This window comes from Cynoglossus semilaevis, chromosome 17, assembly GCF_000523025.1.
Source record: "Cynoglossus semilaevis isolate Cse_v1.0 chromosome 17, Cse_v1.0, whole genome shotgun sequence".
NCBI classification, from domain to species: domain Eukaryota; kingdom Metazoa; phylum Chordata; class Actinopteri; order Pleuronectiformes; family Cynoglossidae; genus Cynoglossus; species Cynoglossus semilaevis.
Genome location: NC_024323.1, coordinates 2,187,158 through 2,205,410, shown reverse-complemented (window position 1 = coordinate 2,205,410; position 18,253 = coordinate 2,187,158). Strand labels below are relative to the sequence as shown.

Sequence of the window (18,253 nt, the reverse complement as noted above, 5' to 3'; positions counted from 1 at the left end):
ATAACAAGTAGGCTGTCATAAATACACAGCACTAACATGTTTATTATTTGTTACATTGTTGACCTAAAGACTTTATAAATATAAGGTACTTACAGGTTTGATGTTGTACAGGCAACATGTCTACATTGTGGTGACCAGTTACTACAAATAGGCAATTAATATGGAACCTGCAACCAGCTCCCACTTTTACCTTGGCCCACTTAGCACTGCCATTCACCATATAATGCATGCTGTGAAACTTTTTAAATTAGTTTTAATTCTCTGCGGCGCAACTAACTCAATATTCTACCGGCAAACTTGTAGCTTCGGCATTTAGGTGGGATTTGTATTATTGTTTTGTGTTGTTGTTGTTGTTTGTTTGTTTTTTTCAGATGGGTTTGTGGCCTTTTGAGGAAATTAATCCCGCCGTCTTTACTAACAGGAAGTGCTTCAAACTTATAGTATTGCAATTTTAAGTTTTATTGCAATAAACAACAAATGTTACTTCAGGTCTAAATGGCAACAAATGTGTAAGAGTGGTTAAAAAAATAAAGTACTAAAGCAAAATAAAGGTATTTATTTATAGGATCAAAATATGCTAAAAATCATATTTTATTTGCACAGACGGGTAACCGGAAACAGTTCTGTTAACTTGACATATTTGATGCTGTTCTTCGGCCGACGCCTCAGACAAGAATACGAGCTCGGTAAGAAGTAAAAAATATTGTTATTTCTAATTGGTTTTCTTGTATAGATGAAAATGTAATTCGTAGAGCAATACACGTTTTATTCCTAGAAAACGATGTCAAACTTTTGTTTCATACTAATGGCAGAAACACAACGTCCTCAAGTTTTACTTGAAATGGCGGTGACTGTAGAGAGAGGGAAGTGGAGTGTTGATCACTGTACACGCATACGGTCTATTATAATAATATTTGTATTAATTAACCCAGAGACAAAGTTATTTACATGTGTTATTACTAAATATGATAACGAGTTTAATACTGTATAGTATGAGTAAGTGATGGTCTCGGTCCAAGCAGTTAAGGTACAAAAGTAAAAAAAAAAAAAACCGAGAAAAAAAAAAACTGAACGTAAGATTATTGAAGCCAGATGTGTCTGATTAAAATCATTGTTCTCCTGTTCGTAGATGTGTCACTTTTGCCTGTAGAAAAAGACATGGAACAAGACAATAAGATAGACTTATCTAAATGCAACAATAATGGGAACACTGAAATGGCTGCATGTCAGCAAGTCTGAATGTGTGCATTACATCTGGACGCACTTCGAATGCACAAAGTTAGGTGAACAATTGTGTGATTTTTTTTGTGTGTGTGTGCATTTTGGATACTTTTAATCTATGCGTTTTACTACAAATTATTTTGTATTATATATTCCAAATGTGAAGGAAAGAAACTTTTCTTAATGTGTTACACAGTTTTAACACTGGTACTGGTGTGTCACTACCTAATGGCTGGGGCAGCCATAAGGCTGGGAAATTAATGCTTTGAATTACGAGTTGGATTCAAGAACAAGAACTGTACCACATTAGTGGACATAAGAGCAATCTCTATGTTTACCATTGTTGTCAGCTCTCCTTTGCCTTATTAAGTCATCATAAACTCAGTCCAGATTTAGTGGTTTACATCAGCCAGCCCTGGAGTTCTGCTACTGCATTGTATTGTGCATGTACAATGCTGGCCTGTTTGTCCAAAGTCAAACTCCTGGTTTGCATTTACAGCTAATTAGTTTTGGCCTGGGTTTTTTCCTGGAAAAGACAAAATCATGTTATTGCAAATGTCCTTTTCCAATATTTATGCCAAGGCAACAAAGAGGTTTTGATCATAAAGATTGTTTGATTTTATCCAAACAACTGTGTTGAATATTTAGGCTTGTCACGCTCTTTTTAAACAATCTCAAACTTAAATTTCAAACACAAAAATAAATGATGTTAAAATACTTTTTTTTCTATAGCTTATTGGGTAATGTTTTTATTTTGTGTATATCACTCAGATAAATATCCCGGGCAAAATAATCATGATTGCTGATTTTCAATTTTTTCGTAAGTGTGACTAGCCGATACCAAACTTACCTAACTCTGAATTCCTTAAATTGACACCATATACAAAGAGCAAGTGTTTTTCCGCGCAAAATATTATTCTCAAAACAAGGAATTATTGTGAAACATTTCCTGCAAGCACACCCAGTCACAGGTGTTCTCTTCAGAAATAAGAACAAAGCATTAACTGTCTTTATTCCAGAGTTCAAGTGCACTCTTTGTCTTTTTCAAGTAATACGTGCAGCGGGGCACCGAGAGACAACGTGAAGTAAAGTGCTATTTCTTGAGCATTAATAGCAGGTTGTTTTTGAAAAACAAAAAAACATCTCTGCTTTAACCACTGACAGATGAGTTCTCGTGTCATCTACCACGTTCACTGTCAAATCAAACAAACGCTTGCACGACTCAAAATGGCTCCAGTAACTCAATATTTGTATAAAAAAACATCAACTCAGTTTAGCTCAACTGCGTTTGTCACTCTGAACAACTTCACAGTTGTCACGACAGCGCCAGCTTGTGAGTGTGGGCTCTCTCGCACGTTGTCTGACACAGAACACAGACTGGCTGCAAAACAGACATTAGATCACCAGTTGGTCATTGATCAGGACTGATCATTCCAAAGTCTGATCACTGGCCGGATCAGTGGATCCCTTAATACAAATGTACACTATTTATTCATAAATGTGTGAAATGCAACCCATCTTATTCTGCTATTACCACCCTGTGTGCGCAGGTTTCTTTACTTTCCTACTTTGTGCATGCGTGCGTTGAAGGACATTTTACAGAGAAGCCCTTGCTCGCGCGTGTTTCTCTAGAGAAAATCTAGCCTGTGTGTATGTTCGATGGCCAACTCCAGGTTGAGTCCCTGTTCTTTCTCCTTACTAATGGCTTTGGAATTTTATTAATCTGTGTGGGTGTACAAAACTTGGCTCAGTTTGGTCACCAGCTTTATGAGGAAATAAACTCCGAGGTTGTCTGTGAGAACTAGGCAATGTAAGACAACTAATCACTACTCCAATGACATTTCTGTGGAAACTTAAACACTTACATCTTTGACATTTTCGGACAAAATAAATATCCTCTGGAGGTATTTATTAGGGCTGCAAGGGCTTTTAACTCAAAGTCTGCATATCATACCAGGAAAACCAAGTTATTTGCTTTATTTGTCCCTGCAGAGATCACAGACCCACAAGTAACTTTCCAAAGATTTCAAAGTTTCTATATAAACGTGAACAACGTCGTCTGTAGTCGCAGTTCTAGCCTTCAAGAGTTGAAGTCAGTATATTGAAATATCCTGGGTATTTCTGTTACACCACGACAAACCTGAAAAATCAGCCGCTGTGACACAGCTGGTTTAAATCTCCTGCAAAAGCCCACCAATCAGACAAACCTAAAAGCTATTAATTTAAGAAGCAAGTGAATGAAACCTGAAATTAATCATTTTAGGTTTCGCCAAAATGTAATCATAGTCCTGGTATTTCATATTAGCTGCAGGACAGTGCTTTGTGTTTATGTAATCAATATAATAAGTCCAGAAATCCACAGCCCTGATATATTTACCGTTTCTGCTGACTCACCAGAAAAGCATCATTATGATGCTGTTCATTATATTGTTTAGACTGCTGATCATTGGGAAAAAAAAACATAATTCACGACTTTATTGCTAGAAATCAGATACTGGATGAGAGAATAGGAAAAAAAAAATCGCAGAAAGCAGCGGGGAACTTTCGTGCACCTTTGGTAATAACACACCAAAGACTCTCACTAACGCTACATTTCCTGTGTTCTGTAGTGGTTTTTCGTGCACTAGCTCTTGCTGTTGAAAGAGAAGGGGGGAAAAAAAGTGAAATCATTTCAAGACACTGGGTGGTTGAAAGTTTGTGTGCTTGCTTTAAAATGTTTTTATAAATATTAAAAAAAAACATATCTATGTAATGAGTAGAATGAGTTGTGAATAGCCACAAGTTTTTCTTTAAATGTCAAAGGACAAAAAGGTCAGAAAAATCTATGGTTTTGTTCTGCTGTGTCCAAAAGGTCAATAGTTTCTTCTTTGGCCTTTTTCTCCTAACAGCGTAACAATTGTTTGTTTTTTTTTAAATATGCATTTTATTTAGACAACTTTAACTTTAACTTTTTTCACTTATATCAGAGGCTGTTTTTCTCATGTTTCTCATCAGTGTAGGCAAAAATACCTTTAGTTTAATGAAAGCTACCGTGTTTCTCTACATGCTTAGGTATTGATGTTTAGGTAGGTTACAATAGATCACATAATGTAATACCATCACCTACAGAGTGTGCCCTTTAGAATTGCGATGATTATCTCTAATGACGACGTGGTGGTGTGACACTTTGTTTGTGTTGCTTCGTCATGTAGATTTCCTAACCAGTTGGAAAACGAAACATAGCAGGTGCATCCTAGTCGCGTTAGAGGTTCAGAAGACAGGGCTGAACTTGAGACTCAAGACCCAAGACCCAAGAACAATAACACCTGTCTCGAAATCTGACTGGCGACAGTACTTCAGCTTTTAACAAGTAGAGAGAGGATGTGAGACGAACGAGAAATACTATAAATAATCTGGTAAAAGACTAAAAACTAAAACGCAACACCCACATTCTTGTTTTTAGTTGGAAAAACATACTCCTGTTGTTTCTGATCAGCAAAAATGACGCAGCCAAGGCAGAGCTCCCCTGACATATTCTTTGTTGAAAATCTTTTAAAATTATTTTAATACCATAATGGAATTTCTCTGTGAACTATGTTTAGTTTGTTCTGAGGAATTCTGTGCCCTCTAAGGGATTTTTTTTCTTGGCTTTCTTTTTTGTTTTTTTGTCATTCAGAAACAAATTGTATTTGTTTTCCGTTCGCATTCAATAAATGCTGCATATAGATATACATACATATACAAAATGCGCAGCGATTTATATATTGTTATAATTATTTAACAGTCATTTTGTCATCATAATTGTTGGCCTCATATTCAGAACCAAATCTTGAGGTGCACAGGAGATTCCCACCCTTAAAAAGTAGCGTGAAGTACTTCATCGTACCGATATCCCGCTTTTCGTTGGACTCAATTGGTCTGTGTTGATTTAAGCAAATCATTTGAAAGTGTAGAACTTAAATGTTGTCGGGGAACAGGCAGCTGACATTCAAGTTTTGCCACTATTCACAATCATCAAAAGCACAACCAGGCATGTTGTCCTTTCATCAGAGGGCAGAGCAAGAAGGCCTGCTAGAGCGAATGACAGGGAGGGGGGAATATGGGGAAGTAGAGATGCATTTCCCATAAGTCAGCCAGCTCCTCCCCCTCATTGGCCGAGAGCCAGCACCAAACAGAGCAGAGCACCAAAGATGAAGTGGTGCTGAAAATCAAATGCTCACAAACAGAGCAGAAGGTTTACTGATGTAGAGACATTACTCCAAGACGGGGAAAGGATCACCGCTCAGGCTGGCGCACAGGGGTATGTGTAAACCGACCTGCTTTTTTCACAGACTGTTTACATACTCGTGTGTTTATGGCAGCAGGCTTTATTTCTATTTTCTTTCCACGTAAGTTCCTTACGCCGGGGGGTATCAGCGCTGCACTTTCACTGCACCCAGTGTAGCTTCGTAATCAGGAAGTGACAGTTGAATAACCAAGCTCAAGGTAATCGTTCACTTTGGGAATTGGTCACACAATGTAACAAAATGACAGAGCTGAAACAGCCAAGGCTGAAATTTGACACATAACTTGTCAGTTGTGTCACAATTGCTGAAAACGAGAAACTGCAAATACTCTATTAGCAAGAACGCGTCGTTTCAGGCGGGAGGAAAGGGAAGTGCTAGTACTCATAACATCAAGGTCTGTTCTTAAATAACCTCTGTTCATGATCAAGTGGTGGGGGCAGAAAGTGTTGCGGGTTGAGCGGCCCAGGATGCAGGGATCAAATGTGAAGGATGTAATGATGCAACAGGCTGCAACTGCAATCCTACCCTGTGTTTGGACTGTTAACACTCCGTCTACCTCGGTTATTCTGTTTACGGCGTATGATTGGTTTAGTACTTTAGATTTTATTGCAACTGTCAAAACAAGTCAAAGGTTGAATATCTTTTGTCACCGGCTATTTGAAACCTATCAAACGTTTAAGTTGGATTTTATGGCCCAGTTGACCTTAAACTGAAAAATTTAGAATTAAACAACAACTAGACGAAGACAGAGGTCACCCTGAGTAGTTTGCCGGTCCACATAGAGACAAAAAGTGCTTCGCACTTGTCCACACCATGTTGAAGTTTGGCCTCCACAGTAGATCTACCTAGCTCTAAAAGTGCAGGAAACAATGGCCGATGCGTAAGGGCGTGACCCACCACTGCCCTAAACGACAACGAGGAAACACAATTCAATTGAAGTATTATTTTAAAAATAAAAAATAAACAACATTTAGTCGTCAGCTTGTAGGCATTAAAGGTGTGTTCACACCGACCTGGTTCGGTCCAGTGAAACCAAACCTTTTACCTTCACCTCTGGACCAAGGAATCAGCCTCACACCAGGTTTGAGGCGGTTTCAGCAGGTGGGTAAATAGATCTGCCGGTCGGTTAATGTTTACGTGTTTATGATGACTAGTCCACCACAGATTAGATTAGGTTTCTCTCTTTGATGATGGTCACCTTTTTGAACTGACTATCCATCAAAAACACTAAAGTTTATGATATGACTAGCATAAATTGAAGCTAATGATGCCTGTCATGACAATTCAATGGAATTTACGACTGAGCAGTAGGCCAGCATCAGTTTAACTTTGCACCTTGTAATTGCGGTGTTTTGCGGGGCCTTGGCGTGAAAACGTTTGGGAACATCTTGTCAGATCACCATAAGAAAAAGAGCAATTTTTTGATCAATTTAATTGAGTCAATATTTCTCATTTCCCCCTTGACCAGATCTACCAGAAGAAATGGCGGTGAGGCAGAGGATTTTCAACTCCACAGCTCCGTTCTCCGGCTCGCCTAAGACGGAGCTGAAGGGCTCTTACCCGAAATGCACCGCCGCCGAACAGGAGACGGAGGACGAAGAGGAAGAGGGAAAGGACAGCAAAATGGGCTTCACTCATTTGAGTCCTTTGCTAAATAAACTCTTGACGCATGGAACCGCAGAGCAGGTCGGCGAAATGCCACTGAAGACCTCGACCTTCATCGCTCAGGCTGAATGTAATTATGATTTATCTTAATTTAAAAAAATATCACGTGTTAACGGTATCCTAAAAGAGATTAAAATGTCCACCGTTCCCATCAGGTGAAACCCAGGATTCCCAGGAGTTCAGTCCATCCTGTTTCAAACGATCTTTTGTTCCCTCTCCTAACTGCTTCACCAGCAGGTACGACAGCGTCGGTCGTTGTCTTCACGGTTCTAGTCGTCTAATCTCTCAGCGTGGCTGTGATTTATTTTAAATGTAAAATCCTTTTGTTTTTTTTTTCAACAGCCTGTCCTCAGAACACAACAATGTAGCCAGTCCGACAACAGCCTCTGGGAAGGAGCTGGGCAACTCATCGCTGCATCTCAAACCGAGGAAAAAGAACAGGAAGAGACAAAAGAGTAGAGGGAAAAAAAGGCTGGACAAAAATGAGAAGCAGCCACACAGACAGCGAACGCCTTCTGGTGTCCCTGAACAGGAGAGTGGAAGATCTGCCATCCAGATCCTTGTGAGTGTCTGTTTGAAAAATTAAAATACCGACCATACATACATGAATAAATACAAACATTGTATCCTAATGTTAATGTTTTCTGAAGGAGCCTTCATCATCTCTCGGAGGGAGGAGCAATCTTTGCACCCCCGGCTGTAGCAGCAATGAAAACTCCGAGGAGCAGCACCGAGGGCCTTCTCTGTATACGGGGCAGATTTACAACACAAGCTCCAGTCACTCTCTTTTGAACTGGGGGAGCCAGGTGCACGGCCCCCTTTCCGGTCTTCAGTCCTTAGGGCAGGACACCGAATCGGACTCCGACTTCCTCAGCAGTCTAGGAGACTGTTCTCTGGCCCTCGCTGGCCTGAGGGGCAGCGTGAGTCAGGGGGACCCTTGCTATGCAGGGCCCTTTTTCAAAGCTGTGGAGAGAGACGTGAGAGAGGAGGACGACGAGGTCTCCGCCGAGGATTCTTTCAGCAACGAAGGGATCATCTTTTACAACGATGTGGGTTCGGCCTCGCTTGAAAAAGCTTCGCTTATTTTGTGAAATTTAAAAATGAAGGGTTTGTGAAATGTTTTTTTTTTTTTTTGTTCTTTTCCCCGACAGAAAATTAAACCTGTGGACTCCGAGTACAGGGAAGGAAGAGAGTTAATGCTCACAAACTTCATAAAACAAGGCTCGTACGGGGAAGTGTACGGTGCTCAAGATGTCAACACAGGCTTCAGATTTGCTGTCAAAAAGGTAACGGTTGTCCTTCGCTCATGGGACGGTCACACCAAACACAATCGTTGCTGCTCTAAAAAAACAGCGGCCATCACCTTGTCTGACAGTTACCTACCACTCCTTCTGGAGGACAGTGTCAGCTTAGAAACAATAGCAGCTAATCTGAATCCAGCGAATCTAAATCTACGCTCCTCCGCAGTGTAGCTTTTGCAACCCACTGACTGCGTCCTTTTTTTAAAAAACAGAAAGTTCAACTTGAAACATGAAAGTGATGAGTCTTTTTTTTTTTTTTTATCTCTCACAGATCGCTTTGAAGAGGTTCACCAGTGAGGAGGTGGGTGCGTGGAGTACCCTCAGATCTCCTCATGTTCTGGAGCTCTTTGGAGTGGTCAGAGAAGGGCCAAATGTTCTGCTCCTAATGGACCACAAATCCGGTAATTTTTTTTTTTTTTTTTATTATAAACAACTCTCTCCTAATGGGAGTCTGTATAAACTTGATAAACTCCTGGCAATGTTGATCATACCGTTCTGTTTTCATTTGTTTAAATGTGTTTTAAATATGAATAGAAGTTAACATACCTCATATCTCATACCTTTGTTTTACGTCTTGGTTGGTACTAGTCCACTGGAGAGGCTAAAACTGGGGCTCAGGGGTGACATGAAGTCCCAAATTTCCTGTGGGGTCTTCACAATAGTGACACTGTTGACAAAAGGAAAGGAAAATACATCAATCTGGATAATTCTGTTTAAGTACAACAGTATCACAAGTACGCATTTGACAGCCCTTGTGAATGATTTAAGTGTAGGAGTACATGGTGGTATTATCTAGCACACGTACTAGCCCGTAGCATGTTAGCAGTTGGCCAACACGTCATTTCGTTTTGTGTTTACGTGAGTCATCATACAAAACAGACCGTTTCAGTCAAATACTCTACTTTGTTAACACTAACATCTGAGTCTGTATCTTCCTTTGACTTTTGTTCCAGGCTCTGTGGGTCAGCTCATCAGCGAGCGCGGCCGACTGCCGGAGGATTTGAGTCTCCACTACCACTTTCAAGTTTTAACAGCGCTGGAATACTTGGTGAAGAAAAAAGTAGTGCACCTTGATATTAAAGGTATGTTACACACCCGTGCTCAGTGAAATGCTACTGATAGCATAGCATAACATTGTAGGTATCTTTTAAAAAAGATATATACATATTTTTAATAGCTCTTTTCAAATAACAACAAATACCAGACTTAATAATGAGAGCAGATAGACCTTACATAATCTTATTTCTTATGGGGCAGTACTTTTGACGTTAAAAGAGACAAATTTTGGCACTGTGTAGCTATTCCCTCTCAGCCATCCGAAAAGCGCTGTTGTCCATTTATTTCATGTGTTTCAAATCTTAAATATTGCGTTATAAAGCGCTGACTCAAGAATTAACTCAATTCAAAGCCATTGTAAATCTTTTAATTGCGGCCGTTGTTGTTGACTGATACCAAACGAAGTTGCTTTGTAAGCCTAATTGAATCAAAATGTACGAGCTCGACTCGCAGTTGCGTTTCCCAGCGAGAGAGAAAAACAAACAAGTCACTACGTCAGTCAAAGTGTCCAATTAGTTCTCTTCGCTGGGTCTGGCGTCTTCGTGCAGCTGTTCTTTGGAACACCAGTGTCACACAGTCTAGATTTGATCTTCAGCACCTGTGTTGTGAAACCAGACTGCCACAGAGAAAAACGACAAGCTGGGAATTTCCCACACAGTGACTCACCGCTGCTGCTTAGAAACGGCGCATGTGCGCTGAATTAGGAGAGCACGAAAAAGAGGAGACTGAAGCAGAGGTTTCGTCTGAGGGCGGGAGGGAAGGGGAGCAGGAAGTTGGTAGAAAGGCAGACAGAGAGAGAAACTGTACAGTAAAACTGCACAGAAACGCATTCATAGTTTTGTAATAAAAAAAAAACAAGAACGACGTAGACAGTGTCACAAGTGCTGACGAAAAGGAAAGGACAGATATATTGCTTTGGTTTTCAACGTCAGGCGCCATCTAGTGTTGGTATTGGCTTAGGACAGGCACATTTATTTAAGGCATGATGTGACGTTGCAATTAAATAGTAATTACATTCGGGCCAACCGGTGTTTGAAGACATACCTTTTGAGAAACAAACAAAAAAAATAAAATAAAAAAGTAACGTAAAACATTGAATTTTCAATACATTGCTGGATATCACAGAGTCGTGTCCTTCTAGCCCAGATGTTAGTAAAATACTTTTGTCTGATAACAGACAAAATCATAATAATATTTGTATATATACTGTATACATGTCAATATTTAAATCATAATTATTGAACAGGAAATGTTAATATAAAAATCTCGTGTATTTTTCCCACAGCTGACAATGTGTTGCTGTCGGAGGACGGTAGACACACATTTCTGTGTGACTTTGGACATGCAGAGAGACTGGACAACCAAGGACGGAGCCTTAGTGTGTCCAACGGTAAGTACCGAGTAACTTGACACGAAGTTTTGACAAGACAGTTTTGCATATGACCACCTTCAGTAGCACGTCTGCTAAAGCTAGGCGCTAAAGTGAAGTCAGATAAAATAAGGTAACGCAACATGTCGTTGCTGTCTTCCTCTAGTGATTGAAGTAAGCAGATAATATTTTATTTTGTCTTTGATTAAGATGCAATTACAGTTATAAGTACTTCCCTTTACTCTGAGGCATATTTCAATCAGTAATTAATATGTCCTTGTATCCTGATCCTTGTTCTGCCTCTCCCGTTACATGATGCAGATCTAAAGGGCACCGAGACCCACATGTCTCCTGAGATTGTTAAAGGAAAACCCCGCGGACCCAAAGCAGATGTGTGGAGCAGCTGCTGTATGTTACTGCACATGCTCAATGGCTGTCAGCCATGGACAAGATACTACACCTGTCGACTTTACCTGAAGGTAGACGTAACGGCTGAAAACCGACACGCCGTTGTCCACGCGAGCTATCAACCCGGTGTTTTTGCAGCGGCTACTGTTGCTGAGACTTTAACCCCGGCTTGTTTGGACTGTTACAGATCGCTGACGAGCCTCCGCCTTTGAGGGAGATCCCACCAGATTGTGGTTCTCTCACAGCGGAAGTTCTCAAGGCAGGACTGCAGAAGGATCCGGTTAAGAGAGCGTCGGCATCAGATCTCAAAGCAAAGACAGACAGAGCTTTGAAAGATGGTAAATGACCTGGCACAAATGTTTTGCATTTTGCATTAGCGTCTAAGGAAAAAGGCCAAATTGGGATTAAAAAAGTACTTCCTGTACTAGGTAATCCTGCAGGTCGTCCAATTATACAACATCAGTTATAGGTTCAGAAGTAGGCAGTGAGACAGACTTTATCACATTTACATCACTTCAAAACTACTATGGCACACAAAAAATACAATTATTTATCTCCATGGACCCCCAAGGTAGGCCGCCCCCCACTTTGGAAACCACTGCTGTAAATACCAGCTACGTTGAGCGTTCTTTTTGCCATAAATACACAAACACAAGTCTCTTTTACATCTGAATATATTATGTTTATATCTCTGCAGTTGGAGGTTTGACCAGCTCAGCAAAGGGACCCTACACTGAACCCCTGTACATCACAGGCAAGCCACCCTCTTCTCTGCAACTTAATCACAGCAGCATTGACTGTGATGAGGAGGAGGAACAGCCAAAGAATCTGATCGTAGCTGAAAAGGAGACAAAGGGAGGACACCAAGAAGAAGCAGGGACAGAGGCGTCGAAGAGAAGCTCGAAAAACTGTCCGCAGTCTCCCATCTACGAGCCAAACCATAAAAGAAACAACCGAACCACCACTGTGTCCGAACTGGAGCTGCGTAAACTGGAGCGAGGTGAGCTCTCTGTCTTCTGATTCTAACCGTAGCTGGTCTGAATCGCGCTCACTTGTTTCGTCCTGTCACTCTGCAGACTTCTACCTGAGCAGTCTGTCCCAGCCTCAGTCTGCGGAGATGCAGGTGCAGCTGCTGTCCTGTCTCGGCAGTGAAGCATATTCAAATTGGGAGCCGTGGGACAAAAAGGTAACATATAAATCTCTGACTTTGCTAAAAAAAAAAAAAAAGGTCACACAGAAGTGTTTATTTTGTGTTTTTCTCTTCATTATTCCCAGGACTCTGGCTGGTGGTCCTTGAGTCCAGGAGACGACTTCAGCTCTGGTGTCTTCTCCTACAACAGTCAGCCTGACGTGCAGGTCTTCAGTATGGACCTGCTGGGTCACACACAGTTACCGCCACCCTGCTGTTTCGAAGGTGAGAAGAACAAAAATTAGCTCTTTACGTTTAAGGACGACATTCGGTTATATAGTCCTGACATCATGTGTCCGCCTGCGTCCCCAGGTGTGGACGTCTGCATCAGAGACTTCTGTAAGAGGAGCATCAGGATCAGAGAGACACGGCGGGTGAAGGTGGGCCACATCGCTACTGGGATCAGTGATCAGGTCGGCCTTTTATCTTCTCGTTTTTCGTTTTCTTTTTACGTCAAGAGTAGAAGAATCTAATCCTTATCCATGTTCCTTCTTTCAGATCTCCGAGAGAGTCTTCACTCTGGAGACACAGCAGGGACAGCAGGTGGCTCACGACGAAGAAGTGCTGGAGTCTGGTCTGGAGCTCTGCTGTGTTCCTGCTCCGGACTACAGCCCCGTGTGGAGGTGGAGGGTCAGAGATGGAGCGTTGGAGACGAGATAGAGACACATCCACGTCTGAGTCCTCCCAGCTGTACCAACATATCATTTTGGGCTGAATTCTAACTATAGTGTGCGTTGTGGTCTATGTGTCTTTCCTAAAGGCACATCTGTCCCGATCTAAATTTTTTATTCTTTTTTTTTTATTTTACGCATCTATATTACAAATTGCATACATGCCTGTGTTGCTTGTCATGAAATTCAATAAAGGTACAATCATAGGCCGTGTCACATTGCTTACTCCACTTTTTCACTAACACTCATTAACTAGTACATCATCATCCTTTGAACACTGTCAGATTTATATCTAAGTTATGTCACTCCACTTTTTGCCATGATATTTAACGTTAAACAGAAAAACAAAGTTGAGTATATGGAATATCTTTTTAATTTCTCATTTAAGCATCTCGAACATCATCGAATAATCAATGCTTAACCAGATCCACAGTTACAATTTATTTTCCATATTATAACGTACAAAGTCACTGCAAAAAAGATTTTCATGAAGATTTCAAACTTGTTTCAGATTTACAATTGTGATAGAAAACAGTGTGAATATCAAAATGAGTAAAAAAGACACCAAGGCACCAGAATATGTATAAAAGCATTCTGCCGTGTAGACGACATCGCAGGTTGAACAACTTGGGTAAAATACAGTACTCTGAAAATGTACAAAGTGAGGTAAGCATCTGTGAGCAATCCGCGGCTTTCTCCGTCTGCGTATGACGACGACGGCATCACTTTGAGACGCTCCACTTAGACCAAGGTTTGGAAGAATTACTGAGTCACATCATTGGTGAAAACAGCCAAAGGAAATATAGTATGTCATGTCACGCACAGCAAGAAATAGATCAAATTGTCTTTAAGTTAGGTAGTTATTTGGCATAAATACTTGCTGTAGTACGTGTTACATGTTAAATAAGGCCGTGTTGTGCATTTGCTGAGAAAAATGGTTTAAACTCTTCTTGAGCATCAAATTTGTGTTAAGTCTGTAAATTAAAAAAAATAAAAATTATTGTGAACAGATGTGACCAATGTCTTCAGCGCTGGTAGATCAGTACAGGTTTGCACCAGGAAACACTCACAAATACATAAGATGGAACTGATACATCTACACACACCATGGCTACATGGATGGAGAGCTGGAAGATCCAAAAAGGAATTATGGAGGAACAGAAATTTGTGAATGAACGACACAGCGGTAGAATTCCCAATATCACGAGAAAACATCTGCCCGTGTGATTTCAGCTGAGAAAACGGAGTGCAGTGACTTATTTGTACCAAATAAAAAATAAATTAACTAAAACATATTCCCTGTTGAAGTCTGACAACCGCTCCGCCCACAGCGATGCCTGCGTGTACCCATGCAACGCTTCACGCTCACTTCCCCAGTAGTGTAGGAATCATGGGAGCAAAAGGCTGTTCAGTCAATCTCCTGATCCACGCTCGTTGATGGGAGACAGCGGAGGCTCTTGTCCGAAATGCAAAGTTCTTCCTGTAGCGTTTCCTCCTGCTCATCTTCTAAGGACCTTCCTGTTCCCCATTTCCCAAAGTCTTAGTTCATCCTCGTAGGCCCTTCACATTTTCCGTATGACAATGACAGTGGTGAGAACGCCAGCCAAGAAAACTCCCACCGTCTGCCATGTGGGAGTGCCAAAGTAGGAACGAATGCCCTCCTTCAAAATAAAACACTGACGTTACAATGTGCTCTCTAAGCCAATAGAAATCAGGAGAACAAACATGCATTAGTTGATTAAGCTCCTCACCCAGCCACCTTGCTCCATGATCCAGTTGATTACATTTTCACGAAGGTAATCAACGGTCCAGTTGATGATGGTTCTGATGATGTCAGGGACTTGGGTCACCAGAGCCTGGGTGTTTTGAGATGACGTGTTGATATCAGGCAGGGAGGCCACCATCGGTTTGTTCAAATTTTAAAAGTTTTTGAAAAAATAAACGTACTTTGATGACGAGTCGACAGGCGAAGTAGAACAGAGCTACCACTCGGCCCCAGTTGAATTTCCCGTCTGAAAAGATCTCGTAGGCTACTCTCATAAACACTTCTCTGGTGGGACTGAGTGAAGAGTTCTCTATCATCCTGGAAGGAAACAAAAAGACAAACAGGACAAGGTTGATAGTTGGAAGGTAGCTGGAAAAACACCACATGGAGATTTATTAATAACTCCACATTTAAAAAAGAAACATGTTATGGGATTTAGAAGTGAAGGTAGGCAAGAAAATGTTCACAAAGAAGTCCCATCAGCTGTTTAATGGGACACAGCAAAGACAAGATATTAAAACACTTAATCGAATTAACACAACTGTTAGCATGCAAGCTGAAAATACAGCTAATAAAATACTAGCTCCTCAAATTACAGTACAGAAATGAAACTGGAAAAAGCCAATAAATATTTGAATCATTATCTGTTTAAAAAAAATTGCTGTAGTATACATAAATAAAAAAGATGATATTCGGACCTTTTCTGGAAATTTCAAACTATAAAAAACAAAATAAGGAAGTGAGAAAAGAAATAACAAAAAAAACAAAAAACAAAAACCTAGCTATTAGGAGATTGAAGATAAATAAATCCCCAGCTAGGGAATTATTTTATTCTTCTATTTGAAGCTACATATAGTTAAGTGTCTAAATAAGCAGACATAAAGCCAACCTGAAAAGATGTAATAATATGGAATCTCAGACCTACGTTTACCATCATTATATTTGAAAAGAAATATATATATAAAAGCATATTTTAAAAAAAAATATATATAAAATTGTTAATTACAACAATAACATTTTTCTATTGCAGCTCTACTATACCAGCGTATATGCAGCACACTGGAACGGCATTGAATGTAATTTACTACCAGATGTCCACAAACAGACAGACTGATAAAACCCTACAGGGCTACAACGACAAATCCACTATTGAAACAGTGCAGCACAGCAACAAAGTATTATATTTTTAGATTTACTGACAACTTCCTTTAACGTCGTTTCTCACACATTTAAATGTAGAAGTACAGAAATAACATACAGTATACACAACTACACATGAAAAACCCTAACCAGTGAAATATAGTCTGCATCAAGTGTTTTATATTTGTAAAAAATATATGTTATATGTATATATGTTTTGTATTGCCTTTTTACAGATAAGAGATCTTATTAATTTGAAATTAATGAGATCCCAGCTTAATGAATTGAAGTACTTCGAAAAAGATAACATCTTCCGAAAATATTAAATAAAAAGTACTACTTAAAATGCAGACAGAACTTTAAATCCTTTCTCTTGTAATTATTCTTTTTAACTTTTCATAATGAGAGAAATAGTCATGTTTGTATTCTGCCAGTGTGTGTCTTTAGCAAAACTCTATGGTGATATAAATGGTATATAAGGACAATATAAGTAGTATTTTCCTTTTATTTTCCCCTAAACACTACGAATACAGGTTATAGCATATACAGAAAGCCCAAAATTCACAACCATAATGGCTGGTGAATGTGTTCATGAAAGAATAAACGTTTTTACTATCTTTTCAGCATATATATGTTTTAGGTTCCATTTATCCTGTAAGCCATAATACACAGATAACTAATGTCTGTTCTATTTAAAAACCAAGTTCATTGCATTCCACTTGCACAGTGCTGCGGCTGACAAACAATGTTATCTCAAATTCAAACAAGAACAAAGCAACGGAACAATACATGTGTGACGCCAGCTTGCCTACCTTTGGAGTTCTACATTTCCATCGAGCTCGTCTCCAATTTGCTGAAGACACTGAGCCAGCTTCTTGTGGTTTGGGTCACAGAGCTCCCCTGCTCCAAGCTGTGACCTGGTCACAACAGCATTGCTGTCTCTATTCCGTTGAACACGTTCATAGATGAAACTTGACAGGATACACACAAACAGTGATTAATGTGAATGCCCCCCCCCATAAAATGGCATACTAGATGAATGGTAAACACTTACTCCTTCAACAGAATACGTCCTAATTCCAGTAATTGATCCCTGTTGGTACCTGAATAGCAAAAGACGGGGTTTAGTCAAAAAGTACAATGAGGTCACAAGTTGGGAATTTTTTTTTCAACCGGATGTGAGACCATTCAAAATCACATTTTACCAAGTTTGGCCCTTTTTAGTGTTGTATACTTTTAATCAAATCCGTTGTTTAAAATGTTTTTTTTTCTTTCTGTAAATCCAGTAGAACCCAACACATATAAAATAGGTTAGTGGTAGTTCTTAGCTAATTAAATTAGCCTAAGTTAATTTACCAAAGTTGTGGGGGGATGTCAATTACAATATACATTTAATGTATTTACCGAGGCCGAGTAAAAGCAAGAAACTATATATTTAAAAAAAAAAAAAAAAACAACTTGACAACTTCCGCGTAAGTCTGCTGATTACAGCGTTTCTGTGTGGTTTCGAACATTTCACCGCTGAAGCTAGCATAGTTAGCTTTAGCGAATACAAGGCTAACATTAGTTCTAAACACGTTATTTATGACATACAAACACATCACACGGTATAGCACAACAAGGACGCAAACTATCATTGGCTAGCGATATGTTTTACTTCACTGTCACAATCAGTTCTAATGTCAGAACGTTGCTGCTGATAAGCATTACCGTCATCGTCTCCTCCCGGGTGCGCTGCCATCTTGTCGTCTAGATCATGAGATCACCCCTGCTTCCGTACAGACTTGTCCATCTTCTTTGTTTGTTTTTTTTCCTTCACTAAAAACTTTGCTTATAGAACATTGCCACACATATTTAAACATTTACCATTTAACTGTTTCAGTTCTACTTCATAAGTATTCTCACCGTATAAAAATAGATTTCCAACATATTATGTGCAATTGAAACATTTTATGTACTAATTGATTTACGTAAGACATGAACATTTAAAAAAGTTAATTCTTTTGTTTCTGCTTCTTTGTGATCTAATATGGCACATCTTTCCTATGAACAATGATTAGGCCTTGCTTCAAATGCAAATATCAAGAAATTGTAGAAAGAACTAGTCGCAAAAGAGATAATATTTTGAAGTGCAATTTTGATAGAAAACAAAACGAATGTCATGACAACCCATGCTTGTGTTACAGAAAACCTAATAATTTAA

At 39.8% G+C, this 18,253-nt stretch overlaps 2 protein-coding genes across 2 annotated transcripts; one reads left to right on the top strand and one right to left on the bottom strand.

The window, feature by feature from the left end:
• Nucleotides 1-586: 586 nt before the first annotated feature.
• map3k14a (mitogen-activated protein kinase kinase kinase 14a) lies at nt 587-13,725 on the top strand. Its single transcript, XM_017040648.2, has 16 exons — nt 587-686; nt 6,955-7,221; nt 7,307-7,388; nt 7,494-7,713; nt 7,802-8,200; nt 8,303-8,437; nt 8,724-8,853; nt 9,406-9,534; nt 10,794-10,898; nt 11,199-11,356; nt 11,473-11,623; nt 11,983-12,285; nt 12,362-12,471; nt 12,561-12,699; nt 12,787-12,887; nt 12,973-13,725. The coding sequence occupies exons 1-16, from the start codon at nt 644-646 to the stop codon at nt 13,132-13,134; spliced, it is 2,634 nt and encodes an 877-aa protein (XP_016896137.1). The 5' UTR covers nt 587-643; the 3' UTR covers nt 13,135-13,725.
• LOC103392613 (apoptosis regulator BAX) lies at nt 13,503-17,901 on the bottom strand. Its single transcript, XM_025064853.1, has 6 exons — nt 17,761-17,901; nt 17,105-17,153; nt 16,863-17,021; nt 15,093-15,228; nt 14,897-15,001; nt 13,503-14,806 (listed from the first exon to the last, which is right to left on the bottom strand). The coding sequence occupies exons 1-6, from the start codon at nt 17,789-17,791 to the stop codon at nt 14,708-14,710; spliced, it is 579 nt and encodes a 192-aa protein (XP_024920621.1). The 5' UTR covers nt 17,792-17,901; the 3' UTR covers nt 13,503-14,707.
• Between the last annotated feature and the right edge of the window lie 352 nt (nt 17,902-18,253).